Source organism: Ricinus communis, chromosome 10, assembly GCF_019578655.1.
Source record: "Ricinus communis isolate WT05 ecotype wild-type chromosome 10, ASM1957865v1, whole genome shotgun sequence".
In the NCBI taxonomy this organism is placed as follows: domain Eukaryota; kingdom Viridiplantae; phylum Streptophyta; class Magnoliopsida; order Malpighiales; family Euphorbiaceae; genus Ricinus; species Ricinus communis.
Window position 1 is genome coordinate 16057210 of NC_063265.1, and position 15315 is coordinate 16072524.

Sequence of the window (15315 nt, forward strand, 5' to 3'; positions counted from 1 at the left end):
TTCTTCAGAAAGACATTACCACACAACCTACAAGGAGATTTTGGCGGTCAAATATGGGATAAAGAAATTCGAATTCTTTTTTATTGGACAACACTTCCTGGTTCGGATGGATAATTCTTCTTTTCTAAAAATCCTTGAATCTAACCAGAAAGCCTTACCAGAACCTCAATTATTGCGGTTAAAGTAATGATTCAGCAGGTATGATTTTGAAGTTCAGCATATAAAAAGGACGAGAAATCTAATTCCAGATTTCTTATCGAGACTTTCAAAACCACAAAATCAACCTATAGTCCTCCTCACCTCGACAGTAAATCTTCCTATAATCTTTATGGCTTCTTCATCTTCAAAAACCACTCTGCAACCTCCCTCACCACCAGATCTTCCCACCAACCTCACAACTAAATAGGTCACTGATTTTGCCAGAAATATGATGTTCCATTATTTGGCAATCTTTCAACAAACTTTCTCACTAACCATCCAACCCAACTTCTTCTTCCCAGATTACCCTTGGTGTCTGATTTATCACCTGTCTCCTACCCATCCGCAGATTGAAAGTGAATTATGGTTCTTATGGTGTCTTTCTACAGTTTGTCATCATGCTATTGAAATTTCCATCATGAATCTCTTACATTTCTTCAATAATGAGACAAATTCGGGATCATATCCATGGAGATACATCACTTGGTTCAAAACTTTGTACCAATGGACAAGGAAACTCCTTAAGCTTATACATGAGAACAAATTATTTACAGACAATAATCTCAGAGCTTCGGAATATCATGCCATTTTCATCTTCCACAGGCCTTATCTTCAGTTCTCGGAAGACACTTATGCAACTCAAAATATCTGCCATTATTGGAGAACACTTGATGTACCTTTGCATCTAGCTCCTCCACCAATCACAAAAGATCTGAAGCAGGCCCTCCAACTCAGAAATGAATTAGGAACGACTGATGTCTCTACACCATTAGTTTGCACTTTCAATGGACATCCGTGGTCTGAGCACCCCATTGAACATTTCAATTTTTCCATACTTCCGACCCCACTAGATGATCCAAGCCTGACCAATGAACAGAAGAATGCCATCATGCAAGATTCTAAACCAATGGATGATGATCACTATGACAATATTTTCTAAATACGTGGTGTGTGTGCTGGACATGAAGACAAGCTTCCTACTCAATAATTCAAAAAATAGTGGATGTCAATTTCATCTTTCGGTGCATTATTTCCACATGTATAGTAACAGCATTATTAAGACTTTTTGTGACTTTTTGTGTTAAGATGCATGTGAAGCTGTCGGTCCGTGTATTATTAGTCTTTAAGCTGTCAGTCAGTGTATTATGAGTCTTCACTTTTGTAAGTGAAAAATCAAGATAAGATTCCCACCTTGTCTCTCCCTGTCGTTTTGTATTATCACTTCTCTCTATATAAGGAGAGGTCGATTGAGAATAAAATATAAGCAAGTTTTCCCTTTCATCTATGACTATCATACTCTCTCTTATGGCTCTCTAAATTTCTTCATTCTCTTCTTCTCGATCCATTGGCAATGAACTAATTGTTGCACGATCTGTTTCTTCTATGATCCAAAAGGGCTAACTCGGCTATCGAGGTCCAAAAGAGCAGAAAGACCTCTCATGGCGATGTGCCTCTTTATGGTCTTAGCTTGAGGATACTCTCCAGCCTTGAGTTTACAACAACATACAAAATTAATATGATATCTTCATTAGTAGTGAATTTATCAACTTGATGTCTAAATTATTTCACTAGATTAATATACCATTATTTAATTTTATTTTTTATGTAATTTAACTATAATATATAATAAAATAATAGTAGAATAATATTATTTAACTAAAAATATTTATTTTATATTAATAACTAAAATTAAATCATATAGTAATTTAATAATATTATTATAAATATAAGTAGTTTTAAAATGTTTAAATTGCTTGAATTAAATTATATTATAATTTAAAAATTAGAACAAGAAAAATAATATTAAATTTATTATTTTAATTAAATACTAAATCTAACTTGTGCTAGAAATAAAATTTAGATAATATAATTAATTTTGGACAATTTTGATATTTGATAATAAATTCAATTATCAAATTATGATCTTAAATTACCAATTTAGTTATTCAACTAACACAAAATGAGATAGTAGTTAATTTTATTAAAACTTAAGAAATTTTTAATATAATAGGAAAAATATAGAAACTGACTCATATTCTAGGCCAAATTATATGCGATAAATAATATTTAATTCAAGAAAAAAAGGTAAAATAAGTTGATTAGCAACTAATCATCTTAGAAGGCTATTCGAAAACTATTGTTTTTTTATTATATACATATTTAGATTTAATCTAGAGCATCTCTAGTAGGATTTTTACGGATGGTAAAATATTTATTTAAAAATTTTAATGTAATTATATATTTAAAATTATAAATTAAGACTTTAATTAAACTTAAAAAAATTAATATTTCATTTACACGATCTAAAATCAAAATTATTATGTAATCTTTAACTAACATGACATGACATTTGATGCCCATATAATTGAAAAGAAAGTTGGTCTCACTTAATACATCTAGCATAAGGTTTCTATTTTTATGGATCTCAGCCGGGATACATCTAACTTATCCCAAAAATAAAATTAAACAATTTTTTAAAATTAATTTTTAATTAATTAAATAATTTTATAAAAACATTATATGTCATATTAATTTAGTAAGAATTTGAACAAATTAAAGTATAATAATTAATTTTTTTAAGATTTTATAGTAGAAGCCAAGCCTTCTAGATAACTAAATTATGTATATACTGACACTTAAAAAAGTAATAATTTAAGTTTATAATATTTATCTTAAGAGATTTATATTTAGAAACAATTCACTTCAAAGTTTTTGAAGTTTTTACAACTTTTTGTTTTTCAAATTTTTTTAGAGATTGAATAGGCTGTCAAATTATATAATAAAAACCTATTGTTCTTAATAAAAATGATTAATCATAACCATTATTATTCTTTATAAAAATAATATAATTATATTATTTTGATTGATTTATTTAGAAAAAAGTTAGAGTTGAGAAATAGTTTGTTGTGTCAAAATAATGGTCACTTTTAATTTATTATTCGATGAGACATTAAGAACCTCTGAACTTTTCTTTCTCTCATTTTACCAATTCACTCCTGTCAAATTATTCTTTTAATTTGATGTCTCATTGTGGACCTAAAATAAAGTATGACAATTAATCTCCTTTTGTATTTTTCTTTTTCACTTTCACTGTATCCACATTACATTAAATATAAAATTAGTAATTATTTTAAATTTTAAATATTGTAAGTATGAAGTCGTGGCATCTTATTATTATAAATTTATTTTTTAATTATATAATTATTTTAAATAATTTATTTATATTATATTTTTTTACAAATACATTTAGGTTATAGATTGCTAATGAATTTATATGAGTTAAAATTTCAAGTTAGATTTTATAATTATTAAGTACCACTAATTAAGTTCTAAAAATAAATTTAATAAATAAAAAATATATTTAATTAATTAATAATTAAATATTATATATAATTGATCAATTTAATATTTAATTATATTAATAAATTATTAGAATTAAAATAATATTATTATTTGCTTATAATACATTCAAAATAATTTATAAATATAAACTTGTGACTTTTAATTAGAAAAAGGTTTCAGAGTCTAACTACCCTTCATTTAAACAGAATGATATTGATTATTACTTTCTCTGGACCCTTCTATCTATTTGTGTTTTTTCTATAATTTAGGAAATTTTTCTTACTCCAGTTGTTGAACTTGTTTCAACCTTTCCTATTTAGAAATGCTGATTGCGGTTGCAATCGCTGATAACATCATCCTTTGCGAAACCACAGCTGTGGTCCTCATAATTCTATTTAATTCGAATAGCAAGAAGAATCCTCAAGTCAAGAGCTCAAAAATTGACTTGATAATTTTATATTTTTAAATAAATAAATAATATATATTTATTAATTTAAAATAATAAAAATATATTTATTATATAATATTAAAAATATAAATATAAATATTTTTTTATTTTTATAATATATAAATAATAATTTCTCAGCTCAATAAAAATAAAGTGCAAGAATAAATAAATAGCTAATATTTTATTTTTATCGTGAAAAATAATTTTATTTTACTTATAAAAAATTTAGTCCGCCTTTACTAAACAATATATTTAGTCATCTCTTTACACTTATGTTAAATGTGAAATTTTATGTAATATAAAAGTAAAGATTTAAATTTAAATTTTTTATTTTCTAATAAAAACCGCTCTTGCTTTAAATATTCTGAAATAAAATTAAAATAACGAAAGTGAAAGGAATAATTGTTCATAAAATGTGAATGGAATAATTTTAGTTGTTTTCGAAGGATTTGACCAATTGACGTGAGAAGAAAGAGATAGTGTGAACATAAAAGAATTCTAATTGATACCTCCTCCTTATATAATATGCATATGCATGCGTCTTAATTTGACACGTTCTATCATTTGGCATCTCACTTCTTCTTTTTTTCGCCCGCCCAAGCTGAAATATTTGGAGTAATTACACTAGCTGAATTTAATAACTTTAGTTTTTAACTGTTCTGTTAAAATTGTTTACACTTTTTGTATAAAAATACTTTTATTTCATATAATATATATTTCTTTATTTTTACAAAGTATTTGAAAAATATATATTTGTAAATAAATAAGTTTAAATAACATAAATTAATAAATAAAATAAAACTTTCATCATATATAACTAATTTTATGATTCTTAATTTTTTAATATTTTAATTTTTTTTATAATTCTGAAGACTGATTGAATTGTTAAAAGCTAATAATTCAAATAACATCAATAACATTTAAAAAATGTATGCGATTATAATAAATTATTTATGTTCTATATAAACTTAATAACTTTAAAGTTTGAGGTGGTTGCATATGCAGTAAACGGATAAGTAATGGAACCACATGGAAGAAGGTGTCCAGGTTCATTTGCTTGTATGTATTCCAATTACTAACCGAGTTAATATATTTCTCTTGGATTGAATTCCCTTTCCTGTTTTTCTATTATTTTTATTTCTTTTATAAACATCATGCTTTAAATTAAAAAATATAAATAATATCAAACACTAATATTCTGGACGATAATGTTATAATTATATAAGTTTAAGATAATAAATGAAAATGCATCACCGACAGGACTCATGATGTGTTAATCAATAGAAAATTTAAAAAATTATCCTAGGTTAACAATATAAACTTCGTTGGTTTATATTTTATTAAATTGAAAAGTAAATAAACTTTGTTTTAGTTCCAATTAAAAAAAACAAAAAAAAAAAACGAAGGAGAACGTGTATGGAACAGTGAGATTATTCATATTTTCCTAAAAAAAATACGATTTTCTTTTGATACTATAATTTTAAAATTCATCATGATTTTCTTAACTAATGCAATATGTTATTATAAACTGTGCATATAAAATAATTATAATTTAATGGCATATGTTATTCTTTTAATCTTATTTTAATTTTTTTTATCCATTCATATTATATAATTTTATTTACACATTAAATTAGTTAAATAATTAATATATTTATTAAACTAAATAAAAAACGCACATATATAAATATTTATTATTTTATTTGTTATAATATATATTCTGATGTAAAATTAGCCGTATTTAAGTATATAATATTTGAATATGCATCACTCTTTTTGCAGAAACAAAAATAGGGAACGCAGAGTCAGCAAGAGATGGACGGTAGATGATAAGGCACGTGGATGAATTGGCTTTCTTAATTTCTTTGTTACCAGGTCAGCCAATCGCAAGATAATAGCCCTTTATATATCTGACCAGTAACAAAGCTACAACAACAGCAACTTCATTTTGCTCTCTTATAGTATATCACAAAGCAAAAACACAGTGCAAACCAGCTACTAATCTAATCTTGAATCAAATGGCGGAGAAAAGCTTCAAATACGTGATCGTCGGTGGTGGAGTCTCCGCAGTAAGTATCTATCTTCATCTATCATTTCTCTTCTTCTCCGTACTGAATTTGACTTTTGCTTGGTTTGATAATGAAAATTACATCTGAGAAATGTAGTAGAAGTTTTCTTTTCAATTCTTTTTTTCTTTTTTACAGATCTGGATAAACCTATTGTTTACGATTATTTTGTTTTATTTGATGATCGATGTGAATAATCTCTGCTTTGTTTGTTTCTGAATAGTCTTTGACAAGTGCATAAGTTGAAGTTTGATCTGTCTTAAGTGTTGATTAGTGGCTTTACTAAATAAGTTTTAAATCAATTAATCGTAGCTCAGTTGACTTAGTATTATTAAGTCGAATAATTGGAAACTCTTTACATGTTTGTTTTTGTGGATGTTGTGCTTCTATAGTTGAATGAAAGAGTAGAAATGGAGTTGTTGGTTATTATTTGTTTGGGAGTTATGTAGCAGCGAAACAATTTTTCTTTTGGGGGATAATTTTTTCTGTCAATATTGTTTCCTCTGAGAGCTCTTACCATTTGATACTACAGGGATATGCTGCTAGGGAGTTCGGCAAGCAAGGGGTCAAGCCAGGCGAATTGGCAATCATCTCGAAGGAAGCAGTATGCTTTTTACTCTGTCTTACTTGTTCGATCATTGCATTTATATACATTCTCTGTTTTTTTCTTTTCTGTTATTACTGTAGGATTGATATTGGTGATAATAATTATTGGAGTACAAATGCTCTACTAGTTTTTTGCCAAATTTAAACTTCTGAGATTTTTTGTTTGATCATTTTACTAAAACTCAGACTTCTGTTTATAATAAAATACAGCATTTTGGGTTACTGTTAACCAGAATAGCTCCACTACATCGTGACGGCTACACTTTTTTATATTCATAAATCATATGATTAAGCTGAAGTGTTGTTTCTATAATTGCATTTTTTGATATGATAAATGTTTACCTAATAAGTTTGTTTATCTAATGGAAATAAAGAACTGATCACTGCATTTCTTATGACTATAATGACCTGTTTAAATTTAGCTGTCATATAGATTACAAGGTACTGGGTTTGTTTCTTATTCGGTTTCACTATGGTGAATTTGGTTTTTATACAATGAAATATATGATATATTGTGCAAAAATTCTTTCAAAATGTGCTTTATGGTGCAGTTTTTGTTACTCTAGATATTAGCTCATTTGCTGAATTTTCAATTTTGCTATTCTTACAGGTGGCTCCCTATGAGCGTCCTGCTCTTAGCAAAGCTTATCTTTTCCCTGAAGGTAGATCATTATCTATTTATCTTATGGTAGAATGAGTTGAATTGGGGTTTTATTTACTGCTGAATAAGTTTATTTAAAGTTATATCTGTTGTACTGCTCTGAAATGATGTTGGCTGGTTACTGGATATCTTTTGCCGTTTTCTGCCTCATACTGCTTCTGATCATGAGAACTTTCTCACAGGAACTGCAAGACTTCCAGGATTCCATGTTTGTGTTGGAAGTGGAGGGGAGAGACTGCTTCCTGAGTGGTACAAGGAGAAAGGTGATACTATCTAATGTGGCATATGAGAAATTTTTTTGGCAGTATGTAGGCTCAATTAGTTTTCACCTACTGCAAATGTTTTTCTGTAAGTCTCAAGAAAGTAATAAGAATAGAAAGGTAACTTCTCTCTCTGGCTTTTATACTTGCAGGGATAGAGTTGATTCTCAGCACAGAAATAATCAAAGCAGATCTTGCTGCCAAGACTCTCACAAGTGCAGCTGGAGAAACATTCAAGTATCAAATTTTGATTATTGCAACCGGTTCGACTGTAAGTTTCATATCCAGTGTATTTTTCAATCAAACATTTTTCATCTTCTTTACTTGCTTGCTATGGGTCATTAATTCATTTTACTGCTTTCACTGTAGGTTATAAGATTGACTGATTTTGGTGTCCAAGGAGCTGATGCCAAAAATATCTTCTACTTGAGAGAAATTGATGATGCCGATAAGCTTGTAGAAGCAATAAAAGCAAAGAAGAACGGAAAGGCTGTAATTGTTGGAGGAGGATACATTGGTCTTGAACTTAGTGCTGCATTGAAAATTAACAATATGGATGTTTCCATGGTTTATCCTGAACCATGGTGCAGTAAGTCCTATTTCTCTACTTGCCAGAACAGTATAGTTATTTTTTTCCTGATTACAATATTTGAAGTTACCATGGTTTGCAATGCATACTTGGTTGGCTAATATAGATAATTTCTTCCAGTGCCTCGGCTTTTTACTGCTGGCATTGCTGCTTTCTATGAGGGTTACTATGCTAATAAAGGAATCAAGATTATCAAGGGAACAGTTGCAGTTGGCTTTAATGCAGATTCAAATGGAGAGGTAAGTATTGAACCGTCTAGTTAGCTGATAATCTTGGCAATAATATATTGATAGGACTGCATGTAGGTTGAATGGTGTTTTTACGGTGCTTCTTTCAGGTAAAAGAAGTGAAACTTAAGGATGGTAGGGTGTTGGAAGCTGACATTGTTGTCGTCGGTGTTGGTGGAAGGCCGCTTACAACATTATTTAAAGGACAGGTTGCAGAGGAGAAAGGTGGAATAAAGGTTTGTGCAACTTTTGATAATGCTGCAACCTACTGATGGGAAGTAAAATATTTCTGCCTGCAAAATTCTAAGGGATTGCTTAGATGCTCAAATATTGAATTTTGTTTTCCTTTAAGTTTTTGTTCAGTGTATCTGATATTGATTAATGAACAACATTTTAGTACTGAATCAACCATCACAACATAGAATCTATAACCTATTGTATTAGCAACGTGCTTGATTGCAGACTGATGGGTTCTTCAAAACAAGCGTTCCCGATGTGTATGCTGTTGGCGATGTTGCTACTTTTCCAATGAAATTGTACAATGAGATGAGAAGAGTTGAACACGTTGACCATTCCCGCAAATCAGCTGAGCAGGCCGTGAAGGTATCTTTCTTTTGCCTGTTTTTGTTTCCCTCAATGAGAACTGGACTTGTCTAGAATCTTTATGGTAAATGGGGTGTTAATATTTCCGATTTCATGGTTAAACTGAGGTGCCAACTAGAAAAACAATGTAGTGAATCTGTTGGTCTTCTTTTTTCTCCTGTAACAGTATGCTCTATATTAATAGTCGCTTTACGTGTTTTTTCAGGCCATTAAAGCAAGTGAGGAGGGGAAAACAATTGATGAGTATGATTACCTTCCATACTTCTATTCTCGTGCCTTCGATCTATCTTGGCAATTCTATGGCGACAATGTTGGTGACACTGTACTCTTCGGAGACAGTGATCCAAAATCATCAAAGCCGAAGTTTGGAACGTACTGGATCAAAGATGGAAAGGTCTTCGGAGCTTTTCTGGAAGGTGGAAGTCCTGAGGAAAACAAGGCTATTGCTAAGGTTGCTAGAGTCCAGCCATCTGTTGACAGTTTGGATCAGCTGACAAAAGGTCTTTCCTTTGCCTGTAAGATTTAAGATTTTTCGTATAAAGCGAAGTTCCTCTGCATCCATGGAATTGCTCACGGATGTTCCTTCTGCTCGTACCATGGATTGTTGCATAAACTCTGGAGTTGTTTCTTCTGTTGAGACAGTGGATTATTAGCATAAAATTCTGCAGTTTACTACTCCTGAGGTGGTTTGTCTTGGAGTTTTAAAGTGCGTGCCTGTTCTTAATTGGGATGCTTGTATCATCCTGATTGCGAATAGAATTTGGTGTTGTTGGGATTGCTTTATGATAAACATGTAGAGAATTTAATGAAATTACAAGCTATATTTCCTTTTTCTGCTCGCCAGCATGAACATGATACTAATTAAACCAGTTTTATATGCATATCACTCATAAGAAAGTCCCCTCTCCTCTACCCATATCGTGTCCTACCAAAATAAGCTACTATCAGAGCTACCTTTGGTTTTGGTTCAAAGATTGGGATGGAACAGTAACCTCCTGTACAGGAGAAAAATGGTTGCATGCAGCAACAAGCCTGTGGCTGTCTTATGATGTGAAAACAATAATTCTCGGCTTGTTTTTTTCTTAATAAAGAAAACATTTTAAATTATAAAAAAGAAAGAAAGAAAGAATGAGAACTAAAAACAAAAAAAAAAAATAATAGCAAACTGGCATATGATACCACACCCTCAGTAGGAGCCATTCCCCCGTTTAACAGAATTAAGAGTTGATTCTAAATACTACATAAATCATCTCTGGGAAACATAACACAGGTAATGAAAACCTATTTGAATTGTAGCAGAATGAAAACTGTAATGACAACAGAAAAAGGTTCATGCTCAAAGCTGGCGTACCACTCCAAAGTAATTCATGACAAAATTCAATTCCATCACTACAGGACTGTCATACATTAAATCTGTCAAAAATCTCATCTATATGACGGCAGAAATGCACCACTCTGAGAAACAATTAAACGCCTAGTTAAAACCTCTAAATCAAGAAAGAAAGAGAAGAAAAAGGGGATCCATGTGATGATATATCCTTATCAACTCCTTTAGTCGAAGAGGCTGAAGCCCATATCCTGGAAAAAGAAAAACAGTGAAGGCCCAATCAGAGAATAAATAGAGGTCAACAGGCAACACAACAACACCCACATATATCATCAAATAAACTCTCTTTCCCACTTCAAACATCTCTCTGCTTGTATGCATTAAGAACTTTCCATAGTTACCCATGAATCTTATAACTACTAACTTGTAAACCTATCTATCTGGAGTCTGGGAACCAAGTGTGTTTTGCATAGGTGAAATTCTCTATTATGTCTAAGAACAGCTAATCGAAATTGTGACAACAAATGTGAAGATCCTAGCCATTATTGCTAACAGAATTCTCAGGTCAACTCTGCAAAAGCCAATAAATTAATGTTTCATGCTTCATCCAAACTGTGCTGTAAAAGGAACATGGAAAAATGAAATTTTTAAAGCCGAGAAGTATTAGTTAGCATTATTCATTTAAAATTATTTAGTGCAAGTAAAAGACTCACATCATCTGATTCCTCTTTCTCCTCCACTTTTTCCTCCTTCTTTGCCTCAGCTGCAGCTGGGGCAGCTGCGGCAGCAGCACCACCAGAGGCAGCAGCAGCAACAGCAACGCCACCACCAGAAGGCACTGATGCCAACTTCTCCCGACCAGAAGCAATAAGCTCTGTTATATCCTTACCCTCGACTTGGGAAAGAAGAAGTTCAATCTTGTCACCATCACAATCAGCTCCAACTGTATACACCAAACATATAAAAAACCATTGGACCATCATTTGAACAAATGAAAGTTCCTAACAAAAAACATTTCCTAAAAGTACTATTGAATCTTTATTGGCCTGTGCTTTAGTTAATTTTATGGTTTGTTAGGTTCTGCAGTTGTTCTTTGCTTTGGTTCTTTATGTTTAAAAAGAGTATGGGAAGATGTAAATTAGTTAATATTTCTGTTACTTCATTGAATATTTTATGTCCCAATCTGAAATCGTACATGTGTGAATTAATGCTTATTGCAATTTCTAGAACTTCATAAGTTCCCTTTTAATAAAAAGAAAATGTCTTAGCTTTAGAATGCATAACCCAGAAGAACTATACCTACCATATGGCTCAAAATTTGATCTTGCATAATTAATGTTTCTAACTTCTTATGATTGTTGTATATTGTGAAACTTGTAGTGAAACAAATCATACCCACATAAAATTAAATATACATGTCTTTACATAATAATGCAATCGCAAAACTGGGAAATAAAGAAGTACCAGAGTTGAGAATATCCTTGATATTATCAGCAGAAGGGCTGGTGTTGCCACCCAACACAGCCAGCAAATATGCAGCAACCACCTTCATTTTTCTTTCTGCCTGTTTATAAAACCCAAAACCAAAAACAAGAAAGAAATTTTTTTTAACATATATAAAAACTAAATTATCAGTTTCAAGACACCTACGTGAAGAGAGAGAGAGAGAGACTTACAAGTGAAGCTCTGGATCTGTATCACTGAATGGCAATGTAGAGAAAGGAGAAGGTGAAATAAATATTTTATATATGCATTGATAGCTAGGGTTTTAGTTGGACCTGGTGAGATTTATTACTATACGGGTTTGGATCTTTGTTTCGGAGCCAGTCCAAGTCACCCGCTTTTAAAACGGTGTGTTTTATTGTGTGAAGTTTGGAAGAAGGAGCGTTCATGATTAATTTGAAATATGAAACAAGTTTGCAACAGGACCAAATAATAATAAAATTTATTCAAATTATAATTATCTAACTTTAATATTCGATTCGATTGATTATATTATTTATCAAATTGAAATAATATATTGATTTTTTGTGAAAATTTAAGATTAGATATAATGGTTCTAATCTATTATAGTTAATATAAATATATTTCATTGTAATTACATAAAAAATAATTATATTCATTGTGTAATTTATGAATTACTAGATTTTTAATTAAAAACAGCTACGTATAGATATTAAAATCTACGGCCCTTTCATAATCTTTACCAAAATAGTTATAAATTCCATTAATATAGATACCGATAGATTATAATACTTTGGATGGTAAGGAAATAGAAAATAAATAACATAAGAAATAACCATATTTTTTATTCTTTTTATAAGTTTATGTTATTTTTTATTTTTAATATATTTAAATATTAAAAATATGAAATTTTAATCTTTTTAAATAATATTTTTTTATTTTTCTAATAAAATAATCAAAAAACAAATAAAAATAACCACATCATAGATTTAAAAATATTAAAATAATTTTTTTTTTAAAAATATACAAAAGAATGTTAATTTTAGAATATATTTAAAAAGTTAAAAAAATAATATAACCGGAACAAAGCCCATACAAACAAATGGGCTTCTCCGAAAAGCTAAAACAGGGAGAGGGCCTGTTAGCACCCATTATTAAATCATGAAGTGGAAGACCTGGGAAAGTGTTGCCAGTTGCTACCATGGCAAGTGGAGTGAATAATTGTTCTCTCCCTCCGCTGTCTTTTGCCCTTTTTAAAGAAGGGAAACATAGCTTGTGGTATTACTTAATTTTTTGGGCCATTGGTATGTAAATCAACATAATGTCTTATGGACCCAATTATGCCAGACTGCTGCTCGAGCATTTATGGAACTGGTACCAACTCTTCGCTACAATGTACCAACAATCAAACTCCACCGCAATTTTTTTGCCATGGTGTTCTTTTTGAGTCATCATGATTGACTTTTGCTCATGATTTATTTTCCATTATCTCAATACAGAGCACCTGTTGTGATCGATGGTGTTTGGCCTCTGTTGTCCAGGCCTAGCCACAAGCTAACTCGGATTCGAAACTGAGCTAGAACCAGTCTTAATCACGTACCGGTTTAACATCAAATTCTTTAAAATTTGAACTAGTTATTCTGATTTCACTACGATAATTCACTTCTATAGTGAATTAGAATTATAAATTAAAATCGGTCGATTTTAAATTGGTACAAAACTATCCAATTAAAATTAGAGTCAACCAATTTCAACTATTACAGAATTATAAATTACAATTAAGTCTAAATTTTGCTATAAATAAATTGAGCTAGTAATCTTAGGATACAATTTTCATAAGACAGTGTTCTAAATTATTTCTAAACATATTGGATATAAAATAGATATTTTAATATTATAATTGCTGAAATTCTAAATTTTCTGAGATTTCAAAATTTATTCTTTTTAAAAAAATATAATATAAAATAAAGCGCAAAATAGATTTATTTGTTTAGGTGCTAACCAACAAGCTAATAGGCCTTAATACAATTGATGACATGAGAAGTTCTTAGAGTATGTGACACGAACTGTTCCATGCATTGATAATCACACTCTATTTCTACTGTATGCTGGAACCACTCTAGATTGCTAATGTTCCTTCATTAATAAGTCTTTTGTAATGATTAAAAACAAAAATTACAAAACAATGTTAACATTTAATTGATAATTTAATATTCGGAGAGAACAACTATATTTCAATAATTATTATTTTTTTTTTTTTGCAATTAAAGAGAAAAAGTACAAAACGAATTCAATTGTTATATTCCTTAGGCTCAACCCACATTTTCTATCAACTCTTTGCAATATATATATAAGATTTCCAAAATGTTTGGTACTAAAATAAGTGTCGGTTAAGAAATTCCTCAAAAACAAAAAAACAAAAATTCGTCAAAATGAAAATTTCAGTCAATATCTCAATACAATACAAGCATGCAACATTGGCTCACTCCTATAGTACACAGCTAATGTCACCTATTAATAATCAACTGTGTCACTGTCATTGACGTTTGTTTAAAAAATAAATTTAATTTTTATTTCATTAAATTCTTCTAAATCTTAAACATATTTTTATCATATCTTTAGAGAAATATTTTTCACCAAATGCAATTGTCTTCAAAGTGAAAATGAGAATTTTTCAAGGTTTTTTCTGCATATAGATAAACATTCATGTGCTACAGATATATGATGGGTTTCTTTATTTGATGTAAAGGGACGTCCTGCCAAATGATAGGTACCTGAAAACTAATACATTATTTAACCAATTTTGACATAAACAATGGAATCATGAATTTCACAACTGCTAGCATTCATAACCCTTGTCTTCTTTAAGAGGACTTTGAACATGAAAACTTTCATCCTTTATTCTTCCAAAGACTACATTTGATTTGCTCCAACTATATATACATGTCTTTAAAACTTAAAGACAATCTTTTTCTAAATTTGATTTGCTTAAGAAAAATGTCTTTAAGATCTCATGAAGTTGTTTTAAAAGATGATTGGTGTGATAATATATTATGTAAATATTGTTATACTGTTATTTATAAAATAAAAGTAAAATTAACTAAATAATTATATTTTCAAGAAAAAAAATTATTTAAAAATAATAGGAAAGTATAAATATTTGTAATTTTGAATGGCCCTATAGCAGTTCTTATCTTGTAAACCATCAGAAATATAATAAAAATTGATGGGCCATGAGAATCTTATTATCTCTCAATTTCTTGCTTTGTGGTTTTGTCTTGTTTACCTTGTCCTTTCTATTTATGCTCACCTTTTTCTTTTTCTTTTTCTTTTTATTTTAATCTTATCAATTCTTGGTTAAGAAAATGGCAAACCTCAAGTCACACATGTGCATATATACGTGCGAGTTATTATTATTAGTATATAAAATAATTAATATAAATATAATCTATATTTAAATTATAATATACACAAATTATATAAAAATAAATATTTATATGTAATAATATAAACTGTGTATATAA

At 29.7% G+C, this 15315-nt stretch overlaps 2 protein-coding genes across 3 annotated transcripts; one reads left to right on the plus strand and one right to left on the minus strand.

Moving 5' to 3' along the window:
• Window positions 1-5898: 5898 nt before the first annotated feature.
• LOC8258892 (monodehydroascorbate reductase) lies at window positions 5899-9832 on the plus strand. The gene is made up of 10 exons (XM_048380321.1): window positions 5899-6057; window positions 6587-6658; window positions 7271-7322; window positions 7504-7584; window positions 7734-7852; window positions 7951-8170; window positions 8291-8409; window positions 8508-8633; window positions 8860-9000; window positions 9206-9832. The coding sequence occupies exons 1-10, from the start codon at window positions 6007-6009 to the stop codon at window positions 9524-9526; spliced, it is 1302 nt and encodes a 433-aa protein (XP_048236278.1). The 5' UTR covers window positions 5899-6006; the 3' UTR covers window positions 9527-9832.
• Window positions 9833-10271: 439 nt separating this feature from the next.
• Window positions 10272-12152, minus strand: LOC8258893 (60S acidic ribosomal protein P2-4). Of its 2 annotated transcripts, none has more exons than XM_048380322.1 (4): window positions 12004-12152; window positions 11792-11891; window positions 11041-11270; window positions 10272-10578 (listed from the first exon to the last, which is right to left on the minus strand). In XM_048380322.1, the coding sequence occupies exons 2-4, from the start codon at window positions 11877-11879 to the stop codon at window positions 10552-10554; spliced, it is 345 nt and encodes a 114-aa protein (XP_048236279.1). In that variant the 5' UTR covers window positions 11880-11891; window positions 12004-12152; the 3' UTR covers window positions 10272-10551. The 2 variants fall into 2 exon arrangements, with proteins under 2 accessions (XP_048236279.1, XP_048236280.1); XM_048380323.1 differs by having other exon boundaries at window positions 11792-11887; window positions 12004-12070.
• Between the last annotated feature and the right edge of the window lie 3163 nt (window positions 12153-15315).